At 33.4% G+C, this 13330-nt stretch overlaps 2 protein-coding genes and 1 long non-coding RNA gene across 3 annotated transcripts; all 3 read left to right on the forward strand.

Annotated features, from left to right (window-relative positions):
* Positions 1 to 1708: 1708 nt before the first annotated feature.
* On the forward strand, positions 1709 to 2782 carry LOC142506150 (zinc finger protein ZAT6-like). The gene has a single exon (XM_075619308.1). It carries the CDS (start codon positions 1853 to 1855, stop codon positions 2648 to 2650), a length of 798 nt encoding a protein of 265 aa, XP_075475423.1. The 5' UTR covers positions 1709 to 1852; the 3' UTR covers positions 2651 to 2782.
* Positions 2783 to 6135: 3353 nt separating this feature from the next.
* On the forward strand, positions 6136 to 7773 carry LOC142505431 (uncharacterized). Its single transcript, XR_012804414.1, has 3 exons — positions 6136 to 6307; positions 6385 to 7030; positions 7178 to 7773. It is a non-coding gene; the product is annotated as an uncharacterized LOC142505431 (long non-coding RNA).
* Positions 7774 to 11265: 3492 nt separating this feature from the next.
* Positions 11266 to 13011, forward strand: LOC142506033 (transcription factor bHLH84-like). Its single transcript, XM_075619167.1, has 5 exons — positions 11266 to 11772; positions 11899 to 12135; positions 12242 to 12307; positions 12516 to 12581; positions 12904 to 13011. The coding sequence occupies exons 1-5, from the start codon at positions 11266 to 11268 to the stop codon at positions 13009 to 13011; spliced, it is 984 nt and encodes a 327-aa protein (XP_075475282.1).
* The last annotated feature ends 319 nt before the right edge of the window (positions 13012 to 13330 follow it).

A 13330-nucleotide genomic window follows, 5' to 3' on the forward strand; every position in this document is an offset into this window, starting at 1 on the left:
TCTCTCTTGCTTGTTCCACATAACTTGAAGAAAGTAGTACGGAATTATTAGTGGCGGAGTCAGGAATCTGACTTTACTCGAACTAAAATTTTAAACTCTAACATATTTTAATATTTTAAATTGATCTATCCGGACTAATATCAAATTTATTCAAAATTACACAAAAATTTACATATAAATTTTTTTTTAAAAAAAAATTGGACCACTCGAGCTAAAATCCGGATACAAGAGGCTGTACCTCCGCCCCCGACGGAATCTCATCATGTTTTTTTTTTTTTTTTGACAAAGGGTAGTCACTTTTTTCTTTGTTCTTTAATTTTGAGGAGAATTCCGATGGCTCGGCTGCAGCAAAATTACACGTGAAAAATGGAATATGTGAGGAATATATTGCACATACATTATTCGAAGTGAACTTAAAAGTTAGAGCATATGCATGTTTCTTTTACTTGCTTCGCTGCACAACTTCTGTAGTTGATCCTTTTCGAAAGTAGACGATTAAAAAATTATTGACCACGTGTAACATACCTTCTGCAATAAAATAAAGTATAGTAGAACTATTTGAGTCCGTCTACGAGTTTTTTGAGCCGACTCGAATAATATTTGACTCGTATTCGAATTTATCCAACTGGAGCATGCTTGAATTTTTTTCGAGACGAACTCGAGTCAAAATTATTTTGTTTGATAATTTGCAAGTCTTGATATTTTATTAATATGATATTATAATATATTAAATGTATATACATTTCGAGCTTTTTAGATGTTGTGAACTTCCGAATTTTCATTCTCGAACCTTAATATTCGAGCAAGAATTTGAAAAACTCACGAATATGTTCAAATTTATCGAGCCTAACGCGAACTCGAGTCAAAAAATTTAAAATTTTCGGACTTCGAATCGAGCTCGAACTTGAATATACTTATTCGATTCGAATTCAAATCTTAAATTTTTACTGATATTTGAATTGTTTCGGTTATATACCCTATACTGAAGTATGTGATATATTTTAGTGGGACGAAGCAAAATTAATTATATTTTATTTATTAAATCAATCGATTTTAAATCAAAGGAATTCAATGCAAAAATTATAAATATCGGCATGCAAAAGATTTGATTACGTTGTACAACAGGTGTTATTTTCAAATATTTTTGCTGTGAAAAGAAAATCCAGATATTAAATATTACAAAATCATGAATTTTCTTGATATTAAAGTCAATTATGAACAAGGTATCGATGCTTAGCCTTGTGTCCCACGCGTTTGATATACTGATAGTTAATCTTCTATTAATTGGTGCGTGAATAACAATTATATCTGTTAAGACTCTGACAAAACACTACTTTTCATTGAATAATCAAACAAAATATCTGTATTATAAAATTCATTTATTCGTGAGATCGTTTTACAAATATTATGACAAAAATTTATGTGAAACGGTCTCACGAGTCGTATTTATACTATTGATATCGTTGCCTTTTGAAAATTTGAGTGGTGACGTATTCTTCCTTCACATAAAAACCCGACTCTCACTTCACTTTTCCTGTTGGATGCGTGTGAACCACTGACTTTTCTTTTATATTGTCAAAATAAATAGGGATTTGTAAAGTAATATTATTTAGTAATGACTTATACCTATCTACATATGAAATCCACCGCCATTCCATTCCCCACGCAACTTCCGAACTCCCCCAGACACTTTAAATACACACAACTTCCCTAAACTTTCCTCCACAATTCACTTGCTTTCACTTCAAGTCTTTCAGAATTCCACTATCTGTTCTCTCACACGCTACGAGAAAAATTTCAGATATTTTTGAAAAGGGTTCGAATCTCTCCTCGTCCACAACCGGCTCAACCTATGGCTCTTGAAGCTCTCAATTCTTCAGCCGCTCGGTTGCCGCATGTTTTGACTCGGCGGTTTGATGATGGAAGCGGTGTGGAGACACCCTTCAGAAAAGGGAAGCGGACGAAGCGAGAAACGTCGACGGATGATTCTTGCCAATCAGAGGAAGAATACTTGGCGGCTTGCCTTGTTATGCTTGCCCGCAGCGGCGACGCCACCACAACCTCCGCCGTCCGTCCCTTGAACCCAGGCGTCAAAGGCGAGAACTCCCCTGCCGGATTTACGGACAGAACTGACGGCACCGCCTCAGCCTCGAAACGGACAGAACAGTTTTCTACTAAGGCGGCGGCGCCTGCCCAGAACCAGTTTTACACGTGCAGTGTTTGCAGTAAATCTTTCTCATCCTACCAAGCCCTGGGCGGCCACAAAGCCAGCCACCGCGTCAAGCCACCGATCGCCGCTACGTCCTCGGACGACAGCAATCTATCAACCTCGGCTTCCACACACGCGTCGAACATATACCCTCTGAACCCAAGTGGAAGGCTTCACGCGTGCTCCATATGTCAAAAGACCTTCCCCACTGGCCAGGCTCTAGGCGGCCACAAACGCAGGCATTACGAAGGAAAAATCGGCAGCGCCACCACCAAGACTGCACGCTCGAAAAGCGTCAGCGCCTCAAGTGACGTGACTACTTCTCATGGCGACGGAGACAGCACCGCTCCCCACCGGAATTTCGACTTAAACCTCCCGCCATCACCGGAACTCGAGTTGAATTTGATGATCGGTCTTGGAGAAGTAGAAAGTTCCGTATAATTAATATTTGGTTATTGTGACACTATAAAACTTGAATTCATTTGAGCTTAGTTTTAATAATACTTGTAATTTTTTCATGGATTGGTATATAAGAATTACATTTACTTATAAACGAAAATTGCTTCTTTTTTACATTTTGCTGCTAATTTATGCCGATAAATTTTATTTAATAGATTTTGTCATGGAAGTTTAATTTAATTATAGAAACACGAAGCAAATCTTGGGGCCAACACGAAGATGTGTGTCAGTGTGTGTGGTACGTACCCGATGTTGCACTTGGCAAACTCGTTGTTATAAGATTAGCTATATTATAAGTTCGTTAAAATGATTATATTTTATTTTGATAAAAGTTCTATAATTTTTATTTTGGTTCAACTTTTGAGATATTTATGTTTGACTGTTAAACTCAACATTCTAACGTAATACTTCAAATTAATTCAAACTTGTGTTTAATTTTTGACAAATTTGCTCCCGTCTATAAAATTGTCCTTCCTCTTTGTCAAATACGCGATAGATAGATGACAAGGTAAATCATTTAAATGTATTTAAGTTCAAAAATTACTTAAAATTAATTTATCTGAGCCTTATTACACAACATAATACTTTTCGTATATGGTCGGTCGGTCGACCCAATTAATGATCCAACAAGTGCTTAAATGGATTGATGTTGCGGACTCTTGTAACAATGTCCTAAGATCGCTCCAATAACCATCAACCACAGCTGATTTTTACACAAAACCATGCATTGATAGCCGTCCTACTAGGATAGTTTGAATAATAGAAAATGGTAAGATCGTATCAAGATATCAGTGGTTCAATCTTTTTCGTGTTTTTGTTATCTTAGTTTCGAGCACGTGCTACAATAGTCGGGACAAAGAGTCGTGATCCCGCGAGGGTGAGCTAACCCCAATCTATTGAATTATGAGTTCAATACATCCTGTTTAGCATAAACATGGATATTTCTTGTGCGGGACTAGTACTTTGCATTTCTCATCTCATGGAAAACCCTTTTTCGCTCCGCTTAGCCTTATCCCCCTCTAGGGGGATTTTAATGATAGGTTCTATAGGAACTGAACGATCCTATTTGGTCAAATACCTATCGACAAGTTTGTACGTCGTGGTTTATCGTCAGCATAATTTGCAAATTACAACGTTGATAAGTTAAATTTATCCAGAATACAATAAATAACGAATAAGTGCAGAAGTTGCATTGCTTCTCAACCAATAATTGAGTCTTAAGTAAGCATCGATTCCTAAAATTTTCTTAATATTATAAAATCCATGTAATTATCACATATCCATTTTGAAAAGAATTAGATACAGACTGATGCTAGAACTAATTTACAATGTCATTTCTTGGTTGCTTATCTAGTTCGGCGCCACGTAGGAAATAAATCCAACATACGTATATATTTGTTTATTTATATTATATATACGTGCCTAACCGCGTATTAGAGCGTGAATGTTTCCTGGAGATAAAGGAACAACGTGGTCATTAAGTTATATATTTGGATAGCTCCAAATTAGTTGTTTGTCAAATCTTGATACTAGAATGTTGAGGTGACCAAGGATTGGACATGTGACTAGGTCTACTTATGATCAGAATATATTTATTCTATATGGATTAAAGAATAATGAAAACTCTACCCTACATATGTAATAAAAGATCGATTTACAGTTTACATGGATTTTAGCCAATTTAATATTGACCACAAAAAATATTAATAAGATAATTCTTGGATTTTAAAGAACTTTGGCAAATATTATTACATCCTTGTTCTCTCGTTTTGGTCGGGTTTCATAATTTTTTTTTTCTAGATTTATTGATTGAGAATCGAGAGACTAGTTCAATGTCACACACTGTTTGTTGGTGATGTGTGTGATGTCACGTCAACCATTTCAATGAAAAAAATAATGAAACTAATTAAAATTCGGAAAATAAAAGAATATGTCTGAAATTTGATTGCAGAACCACGTCAGAGACCAAGCTGGTTGTCTGCTGAATTGTTTTGCCTGGAAGTAATGGAAATCCATGATCATTGACGCCAATTGTCGTCGACAATGAAGAGTGAGTTTTTAAGCAATTCTGTGCAATGTATCATCTATGGAAGAAGAAAGAAAATATCTCCGTAAATAACCATTCCACCATTTTTAATACAAAAAGAAATCCAATTAAATATCATGGAATTAAAGAGGATCTAGAAAGAGTGGATTACCTTTGGTGGCAAATGGAACTGAAATGGGCAAACATCGAATCAAGTTGTACGTCGAGAGAGGTTGATGTAACTGGAGATGAAATGTTCTTGGCTTTCAAAAATTGTACAGGCAGAGCGGTGGCTCCGGCTGTAGCAAAGTTATTTCCCTTTCCGAAGGCTGCATTTTCTATCTTGGTTCGAATGCTATGGCTTCAGCCTACAAATATATTGCAAATCTATATTATTTTGCTACCGTTCATATGTCCAATGTCACATTAACGTTCGACAAATATCTAAAACTAAGGAAAAAAATGTACATGGATAAGACCGTAGAATCGTAAATTGATCAATAATAAGATAAAAAAATAAAGAGAAACGAATTTTTTAGTGACAACAATAAAATAATAAAAAATTGGCCGTTGGTGATTTGATGGATATTGTACAAGAAAATCAAAATTACAATAATGTTGAAGAACTTGATTTCTTTATGGATGATAATGATAATAAAAAAATTATTTTTTTAGCTCAGGGAGTTCTGTCATGGACAAACTGAATGAAAAAAATAGTATTAATATCATGGAAGATGATTAATATGTAATATATGACAAAAATTTGCGTGAAACGGTCTCACGGATCGTATTTTGTGAGATAGATCTCTTATTTGGGTTATCCATGAAAAAATATTACTTTTTTATGTTAAGAGCATTACATTTTATTGTGAATATCGGTAGAGTTGACTCGTCTCACATATAAAATTCGTGAGACCGTCTCACAAGAGACATATTTATATATAAATTAAGAAATGAGATAAATATGATTAAAAAAATTTAAAGGTTTATTAGCTGAAAACTATACAAATAAATATTATGTTGATAAATTATGAGAAACTTTTGTTAATAAAAAATGATGGTCTATTATTTGAGGGATCCAATTTTCAAGATGGTCTCAATTTTTTAAATCAAATTATGCTAGTTAGATAAATCGTATTGAATAAATTCGGTTTGAATGTTCGTTCGAGAAAATGTTGATAAGAAATCAAACTCACAATAATTGTCAAAAGCTCACCTATTATACTAATCGAAATACTTTTAAGAGACTATATATCTAATTCGAACTTATTATAAACTTAAAATACTTGACTTTTTGAATCACGTTCGAATTTAAATATATTTGGTTTTAATTAGTTTGGTTTTATTCTTTTTTAAAAAAAAATCATTCTTATGTTGTCCAAAAGTTTTCTTCTTAGTTATGCTGATTTTATCATATTTAATTTAATAGTTAAATATATAAACCCTAGTATTTGGGTTTTTCTTGGAGGACTGATTTTGACCAAAGGCTCAATCTCGAACTTTTGTTGTCCGTACAGATTTGACGACTTCTCAAGTTACTGTGTATCTTTATCAGATATTGTTTTGATTGGTCTACTAGCTGAAAAGTGAAAGATGTAATTTTTTATTATCAGGTATTCATTCTTTTGCCTGGTTGTTGTTTATGTGATCGATCCAAGGTTCTTGAACTTTTCCCCTATGAACGGTGTAGGGAGACAGGGTTCTTGAACTTTATTTTTGGGGTAGTGCGTGTTTCTGGAGCCATCAAGGGTTAGAGACAGAGAATTCGCGTGAATTTCCAAGGTTTGATTTCTTTTGCATCGATGAATGCCTCTTGTTTTCCCTGGATACGAGTAACTCAATCCACAATCTACAAATCAGGTACGTCCAATCTTTGTTTGCAGTATGATACGTGTCCCATTAGTTCTGTTATTAAAAAAAATTGAGTGACTTTTTAGCTTTCTTCGTATTCAAATTTATGACTCAACTAGTCGGATATCAAGTATGCCTTGATTTGTATCTAGGTTTTCGGGAGTATCAAATGACCTTTTAGCTTTATTCGTATTCAATCAACTCATTTCGATAATGCGCGAGTTTACAAGAAAGCAATTGGTGTCAAATTTTTGGTGTATTCATGCTACATTGCTACTGATCGTGGAACTAATTTGTTTGCTGTTGAGCGTATTGTTGTGGAAAATAAATGGTCTGCTTTATCGGAAGCGATGAAGGCATTTTTCAAATAAGGGGGTAGTTGTGTATTTGAGGAAAAGGAAATGAACTTTATGTGAAATTTTGTACAGCTGACCCTCCCACTCTGCTGTTTCCGCTGGCTCTGTCCTTCTTCCGGATTGAGAAAGGTTATATATGCGATTCTACTTTACTCGTTCTCTTATGTGTGGAATTTTTTTTTTTTGAATTTTATAGTTTTTGTATAACAACTGTTTAAATAAGTGAGTCGTATTAAAACACAAACCTAATAGAAGTGTGTGAATCCAAATTACCAGCCTTCTAGGTGGAAGAATTCTTCAACTTTGTATCTCACTTCACAGTTCATCATGGAGCCAACATGGGATGTAGCAATTGCCAAATCCTCGAGAAGCCAATGCTTGCTGTAGCCCGCTATAAATGGCTTTCATTCACCTATCAATGTTTGGTGCAGATACCATACTCCAGCCTATAATGTGAACATGGACCACATCGTCAGCTCTCGATAGTATTTAGCAGCTCTTTTCTAGGTTGTCGCTTTCACTGTATCGATTTCTAGAAGACTACCAAATTTAGACCATATGTTCAAGAGGAGAGTATAAATTGAAATGACTAGCTTTCTAGGTGGGAGACTTTAAGCTAACCAGCCATTCTACATTTTGTTGTTGAGCCAATACAAGGCATGTAACAAACCATGTGGTAATATTGCGAAAAAGGATTGAATGAGAGGCATGTCTTGTGTTTTTGGATTGAGAATTGCCATATTCAGTGAAATAATGTTTACACGCTTGAGAATGTATAGCATACATACGACTTGGTGTGATCTTAAGAAAGGAACAAAAAACTTGGTGTTAGCTTACCTGTTTATAATCTATCTGCTCTTGCTTGGTTGATGATTAGGGACTACTAATCATCACGAGATTTTTTTTTCTTGTATTATTTTTAAGATAAAAAAACATGAGTTTCGTATCATGATATTAAACCTATATATAGATATATATTATAAATATATATACTCTCTCGTTGCAATAAGATATGTATTCCCTGTTATTTGTACTTTCACGTCGTTGTACTATACAATATGCTATACATATACATCAATTTAATTTTTTTTATTAAATTGGTGGAGTCAAATGTACGTGGCGAATCATATTAATTGAATCAATAAATAAGTACATTATTATTTTGGTAGTCCAAAATAATTGACTATCACCACCCTGCAGATAGTGTTATTCAAAATGATCGCCTTATTACTTATGATCATCCAAACGTTATTGTAAAAGGACATAAATTTGTATAAAATATCTTATAAAAAATATCCTATATACCTCTTAATTGTGGCAAAAACTTGTGTGAAAAGGTCTCACGGGTCGTATTTTGTGAGACAGATATCTTGTTTGGGTAATCAATGAAAAAGTATTACTTTTTATATTAAGAGTATTACTTTTTATTGTGAATATCGGTAGGGCTGACCCGTCTCACAGATAAAGATTCGTGACATATTTCTTAATTTTAATACCGCATTCGTCCCAAATATAAAGATTGTATTTACGTTTTCGGTTTTCCTGAATATATTGTCCAGTTTATGTATTTAGTACTATTTTTTTTTACTAATGTGCTCATATTAACTAATGCTTGAAAAATGTAGAACCATCTTCGAATGATTTTCTAATCCGTATGGGAAAATAAACAAACTTATATATTTACGACGGAGAAAATATAATCTTTGGGTTTTCACACAAAATTATAAGCATTAAAATACGCTAAGGATCCCCATTTCCAATTTTCCATAAAATAAATATCCATATATAATTATTTAGGGAAAAAAATGGAAAAGATCTCTAGTAGTATAAATCTGAAATTTAATGCGAGTTCAGATTTGAGATAGATTTTACAAAAATGTATATAGTTCTTGCTTTACGATAATCAATCTAAAATTTTATTTATGATATATTTCTAAATAAAGGCATCCCATTATTCACATATATAATATAATAATTAATAAATATACAGGTCGTAGATAATAATGCAAGTGAGAGTGAAATAAAAATAATTAAGGCGCAGGAACAATCCAAACGTGCGAGGCGGTCTATTATATTATATCTCTCAAGCAGGCAACACTGCAATATGATTTAGGTTCCATTTACTATATATATATATATAATAAAATAAAAGTATGATATTGTTCCAAACTGCAAAGATATAATGTAATTGTCTGTACTATGAGACCTGAACGTCGGCCCGAAACTTGTTTATCTTGGGAAAGAAAGTACAAAGAAATAATTAATCTACCTAAATAAATTAGAAAAATTACCCGTAATCAGCGGATTCGAGCCTGATATCAACAAATCTCCAGACCCCAACCTTAAACATCGGCCCAAGATCTCATTAGCGCACATAGACACGCACATATGTATACATATTAAGTTGTAAGTCATATTTTTTTTTTATGTATTTTATGGGATTTTATTCTGTCCCTTAAATATGCCAAAGTGATCGTATAACAAGGATGCCCTTTCGAACTCGCTCGAGGGTTTTGGTTCTCGTCTAGCTAGTTGGTAGATGCAACACGTCTTTAAAATAATGGAATACTTAGAATTTTATATTCACAGCTCATGCCATTCTGGTTCTAATTTATAATTTTCTATAAAATAATCACCATATATATATATATATATATATATATATAAATAAAACTGTTGATTTGTATGGGATCAGGACTTTAATCAAGGAAAGATGAAATTAGTGGCAAAACACTACCAATTTACAATTTATCTTGAAATTCAATGTACAACTTTAATATTAATATAATATGGTATTTTTATTCCAAGAACCCACCCTTAGTTTACATGTTAAGTGGCAGCTAGCATTTAAAAAATGACATATTTAATATTAATGATCTTAAACAAAAATCATTAACTAAAAAATTAATCACAATAAAATTTTTAAAAACATAGATAGCAGGTTGATTACGCAAACGGCATTTTAACAAAATTAAAAAAAAAATGGTAAAGTGTGCCATAAATTTTTGGACAGATATACAAGTTCTTGGATCCTGTCCACATACAGAGACCCATTTTTTTTAAAAAAAATAGTTCGTATGTTTATCTTTAATTCCTCAAATCAAAATTAAACATGGATTTAGATTTTATTTTTTAACATAAATATCATCATGTACTCAATCTTCTTGACAATATCACTTGCTCAAAAAAGAATTTCTATACTAATCAAACACTTGTTGGTTGGAGCTATTGCTCCGATTTTCTAAAGCAGGATCTCAAGTTTGAATCTTGGAGCTCTAAACATATTATTAACTTCATCGTGACACTGTTTGCCGCGAAAAATGATACATTAATTATTCTTCATTTCATCTGACGTTTGACTCAAGTTTTATAAAAGATCAAAGTTATAAATTATTATATTATTCATATAGATTGATTTATCGTCCCTTCATTATCTCATTCCATGAGCAAAAAAATGTCTAATAATAGTATTCACAATTCAGTTTTCAAGCAGGAAACACTGAGAATTGTTCCATATACTAATTCATGTAACACTTCTTAATCTTGTAATGTACTTGGAATCCTAAACATTACACACTCTCTCTCTTTACACACACACACACACACACACATATATATATTAGAGTATCAAGATTTAGATATTTTTTAAGGTTTTTTTGGAGCATTAGGACAGGAGCTAGGCTGGGGCCTGGGAGAGATCATGTCTGCTGGGGTTTGCAGAAAATGATATACGCGGTTGTCCAACTCATCTCCACGTTCAGTTTTCTCTTGTATATGTCACTTTCACTCACCAGATATGTATATCATCTAGGGTTTAACGAAATATTAATTAATTAAGAATAATGTTGTAATCTGATAATGATTAATTATATAGGTTTAGGAGAGTAATGTGTTTCCTAATTAGGGATGCGTTTGTGTAATAATTAGTCGATATATAGAAATTTCATATGCTGAACATCCAACATAATCGCTGAGTTGTGTAGGTCTCATGCCATTATTATTACTTAATTAGTAAATGAAGATGACATCTCTTTATTATAGGATTAAGTTTCTTGTGAGACAGTCTCACGAATCTTTATCTGTGAGACGAGTTAACTCTACCGATATTCACAATAAAAATAATACTCTTAGCGTAAAAAATAATATTTTAATACTTGAAAATAAGTTATGAGCACGTATTGCTTGTATTCAACAACCAAGCAGTATAATAATTAACAAAATAATATAATTTATCCTTAGCTAGTTAAGGTTATAAATAATGTCTTCTCCACCTCTCGACACTTTCAAGAAACCTAGCAACTAAGAACCAAGACACCCATCTATTGTTTACAATTTCAAGATATTTAAAAAAAAAAAAAAAATCTATGGATCTTCTTGGTGCAGTGTATGAAGGGGAATGGGGTTCATTCAATGGAACGTGCTCAGATGAAGGGAATTTCATGTCGAGTTTACTTCGAAACTCCTCGGATACATACGACATATGGGGTAGTTCTAACTTCTCAATTTCTTCTACTTTTTGGCCCGATCAGGGGTCGATTATGGCTGTTTCTGCATGGGCCGATGATCGTCAAATAGAAGCATCACAGGGGAATGATATTCTTCGTCCCTTCTCAAGTCATGAAACATGCTATCCAATGGCAACGGATTACGGTTTAAAGGAGATTAAAAACGATGGTTCCTGGTGTCATTCATTGACGTATAATAATGTCATGAAAGGGGATCATGGGTTCCTATACCAGGAAACAAGTAGAGACAGTGTAGGACTAATCGAAAACCTGCCCGAAGCGCCAATGTCTTTGCCATCAGAACAAGATATGTTCAGCTGCAACCCTAGGGAATCATCCAAGAAAAGACTTAGAATGCCTACAGAAGTAAGTACCATGCATACACTTATTGCCACCTTTTTATTTTATGATACATGGATCATATACTAGTTTCAAAGAGCAGAAAGGAGTTGATTTTTTATAATTTAATTAGCTTTTCATTTGTTTATTTAGGTTCACAAGAACAAGAGAAACATTAAGATGAAGATTCTTGACGATAACAACAATAACGACTGCAGTAATACCGAACTTATGAGGCATAGCACAAGTAGCTGCAGCACGGAAGATGATTCAGCCTATGGTTCACAAGAACTAAACGGAGGGTTGCCTTCCAGTTCAGACTCGAAAGGCAGTGGAAAGGCTCGGGCCAACCGGGGTTCAGCAACTGACACTCAGAGTCTTTATGCTAGAGTACGAACATATCTTTAGGGTCATTGCAATTTTGAATCTTAAAATATCATTCAATAATTTTGATGTTTGAGTAACTAATTAAATTGTCTTACTTTATAATTTGCAGAGAAGAAGAGAGAAAATCAACGAGAGATTGAGAATCTTGCAGGGTCTGGTTCCCAACGGAACTAAGGTGAGCACAGTTGATAAAAACTGGTGTTCTATATATAATTCTATTGCATACATTAATGTGGATGGCCACACGTAAATTATTCCCTGAAATTAAAATATTCAAAAATATTATATATATTCTCTAAAAATTTATGGACTGATGAATTTTGAGTCCATGCTCCTAGGAGGATCTGAGAATTAACTGGGTTTTTTTTCTCCTTATATGACAGGTTGATATCAGTACTATGCTTGAAGAGGCTGTGGAATATGTAAAGTTCTTGCAACTTCAGATCAAGGTAAAAAATATATATTCTCGGATTCTTTTTCTTTGTTTTTTCTTCCCTTTTTCCCAAATATAATACACAAATCGATCCGTAGAAATTCAGTGCATTTCAATATTTTGATTATATTATGTATGTCTAAGTTGATTTGCCGATAGATACCAGAAACGCCGCAAACATCCAACTAATATATCATATATCGATAGGTTCAAAAATCTAAAATTTTCATAACTTATTAGTTTGGAAATTAAAATGTACGTATTTTCAAAGAAAAATCATACAACTTATTCCATTAATTTATCTTTCAAGAACTCAATATTGGCTTTCTTTTTAACAGCTTCTGAGTTCTGATGAGCTATGGATGTATGCTCCCATTGCTTATAATGGAATGGACATAGGGGCGCTTGATTTAAGGATCAAAGCTCCAAAATCACAAAAATCCTAAACAATGAAGGATTCTGCCCGACACCAAACCCGGATTTTCGAAACCCTAACGTGGCTCCAAAACAGGGGATCCACACAAGATATCACATTTTGTGCGAATGAATAAACACCGCATACCATATTGCATGCATGCATGGTAACCATTTACGAAGTGAATTTTTTCGTAATCGTTATTTTTTATTATATATATAGAAATGGATTTCATTGTTCTTATACCCCTTTTTTTATACAAATTTTCTTGACCTTTGAATTGTACAAAAGGCCGAGTTAAGGAAAAGAATTGTATTGTGAAAATATATAGTTTATGTAGTTTTTCATTA

The sequence above is a fragment of the Primulina tabacum genome, chromosome 10 (genome assembly GCF_025594145.1).
Source record: "Primulina tabacum isolate GXHZ01 chromosome 10, ASM2559414v2, whole genome shotgun sequence".
Classification (NCBI taxonomy): Eukaryota; Viridiplantae; Streptophyta; class Magnoliopsida; order Lamiales; family Gesneriaceae; genus Primulina; species Primulina tabacum.

What these genes read in the sequence shown, in the direction of transcription:
- LOC142506150 (XM_075619308.1), top strand. Translation starts at nt 1,853, where the DNA reads ATGGCTCTTGAAGCTCTCAATTCTTCAGCCGCTCGGTTGCCGCATGTT.
- LOC142506033 (XM_075619167.1), top strand. Translation starts at nt 11,266, where the DNA reads ATGGATCTTCTTGGTGCAGTGTATGAAGGGGAATGGGGTTCATTCAAT. An exon ending in CTCAGAGTCTTTATGCTAGA is followed by an intron (nt 12,136 to 12,241) that starts GTACGAACATAT and finishes TATAATTTGCAG; the next exon opens with AGAAGAAGAGAGAAAATCAA. An exon ending in TCTTGCAACTTCAGATCAAG is followed by an intron (nt 12,582 to 12,903) that starts GTAAAAAATATA and finishes TCTTTTTAACAG; the next exon opens with CTTCTGAGTTCTGATGAGCT.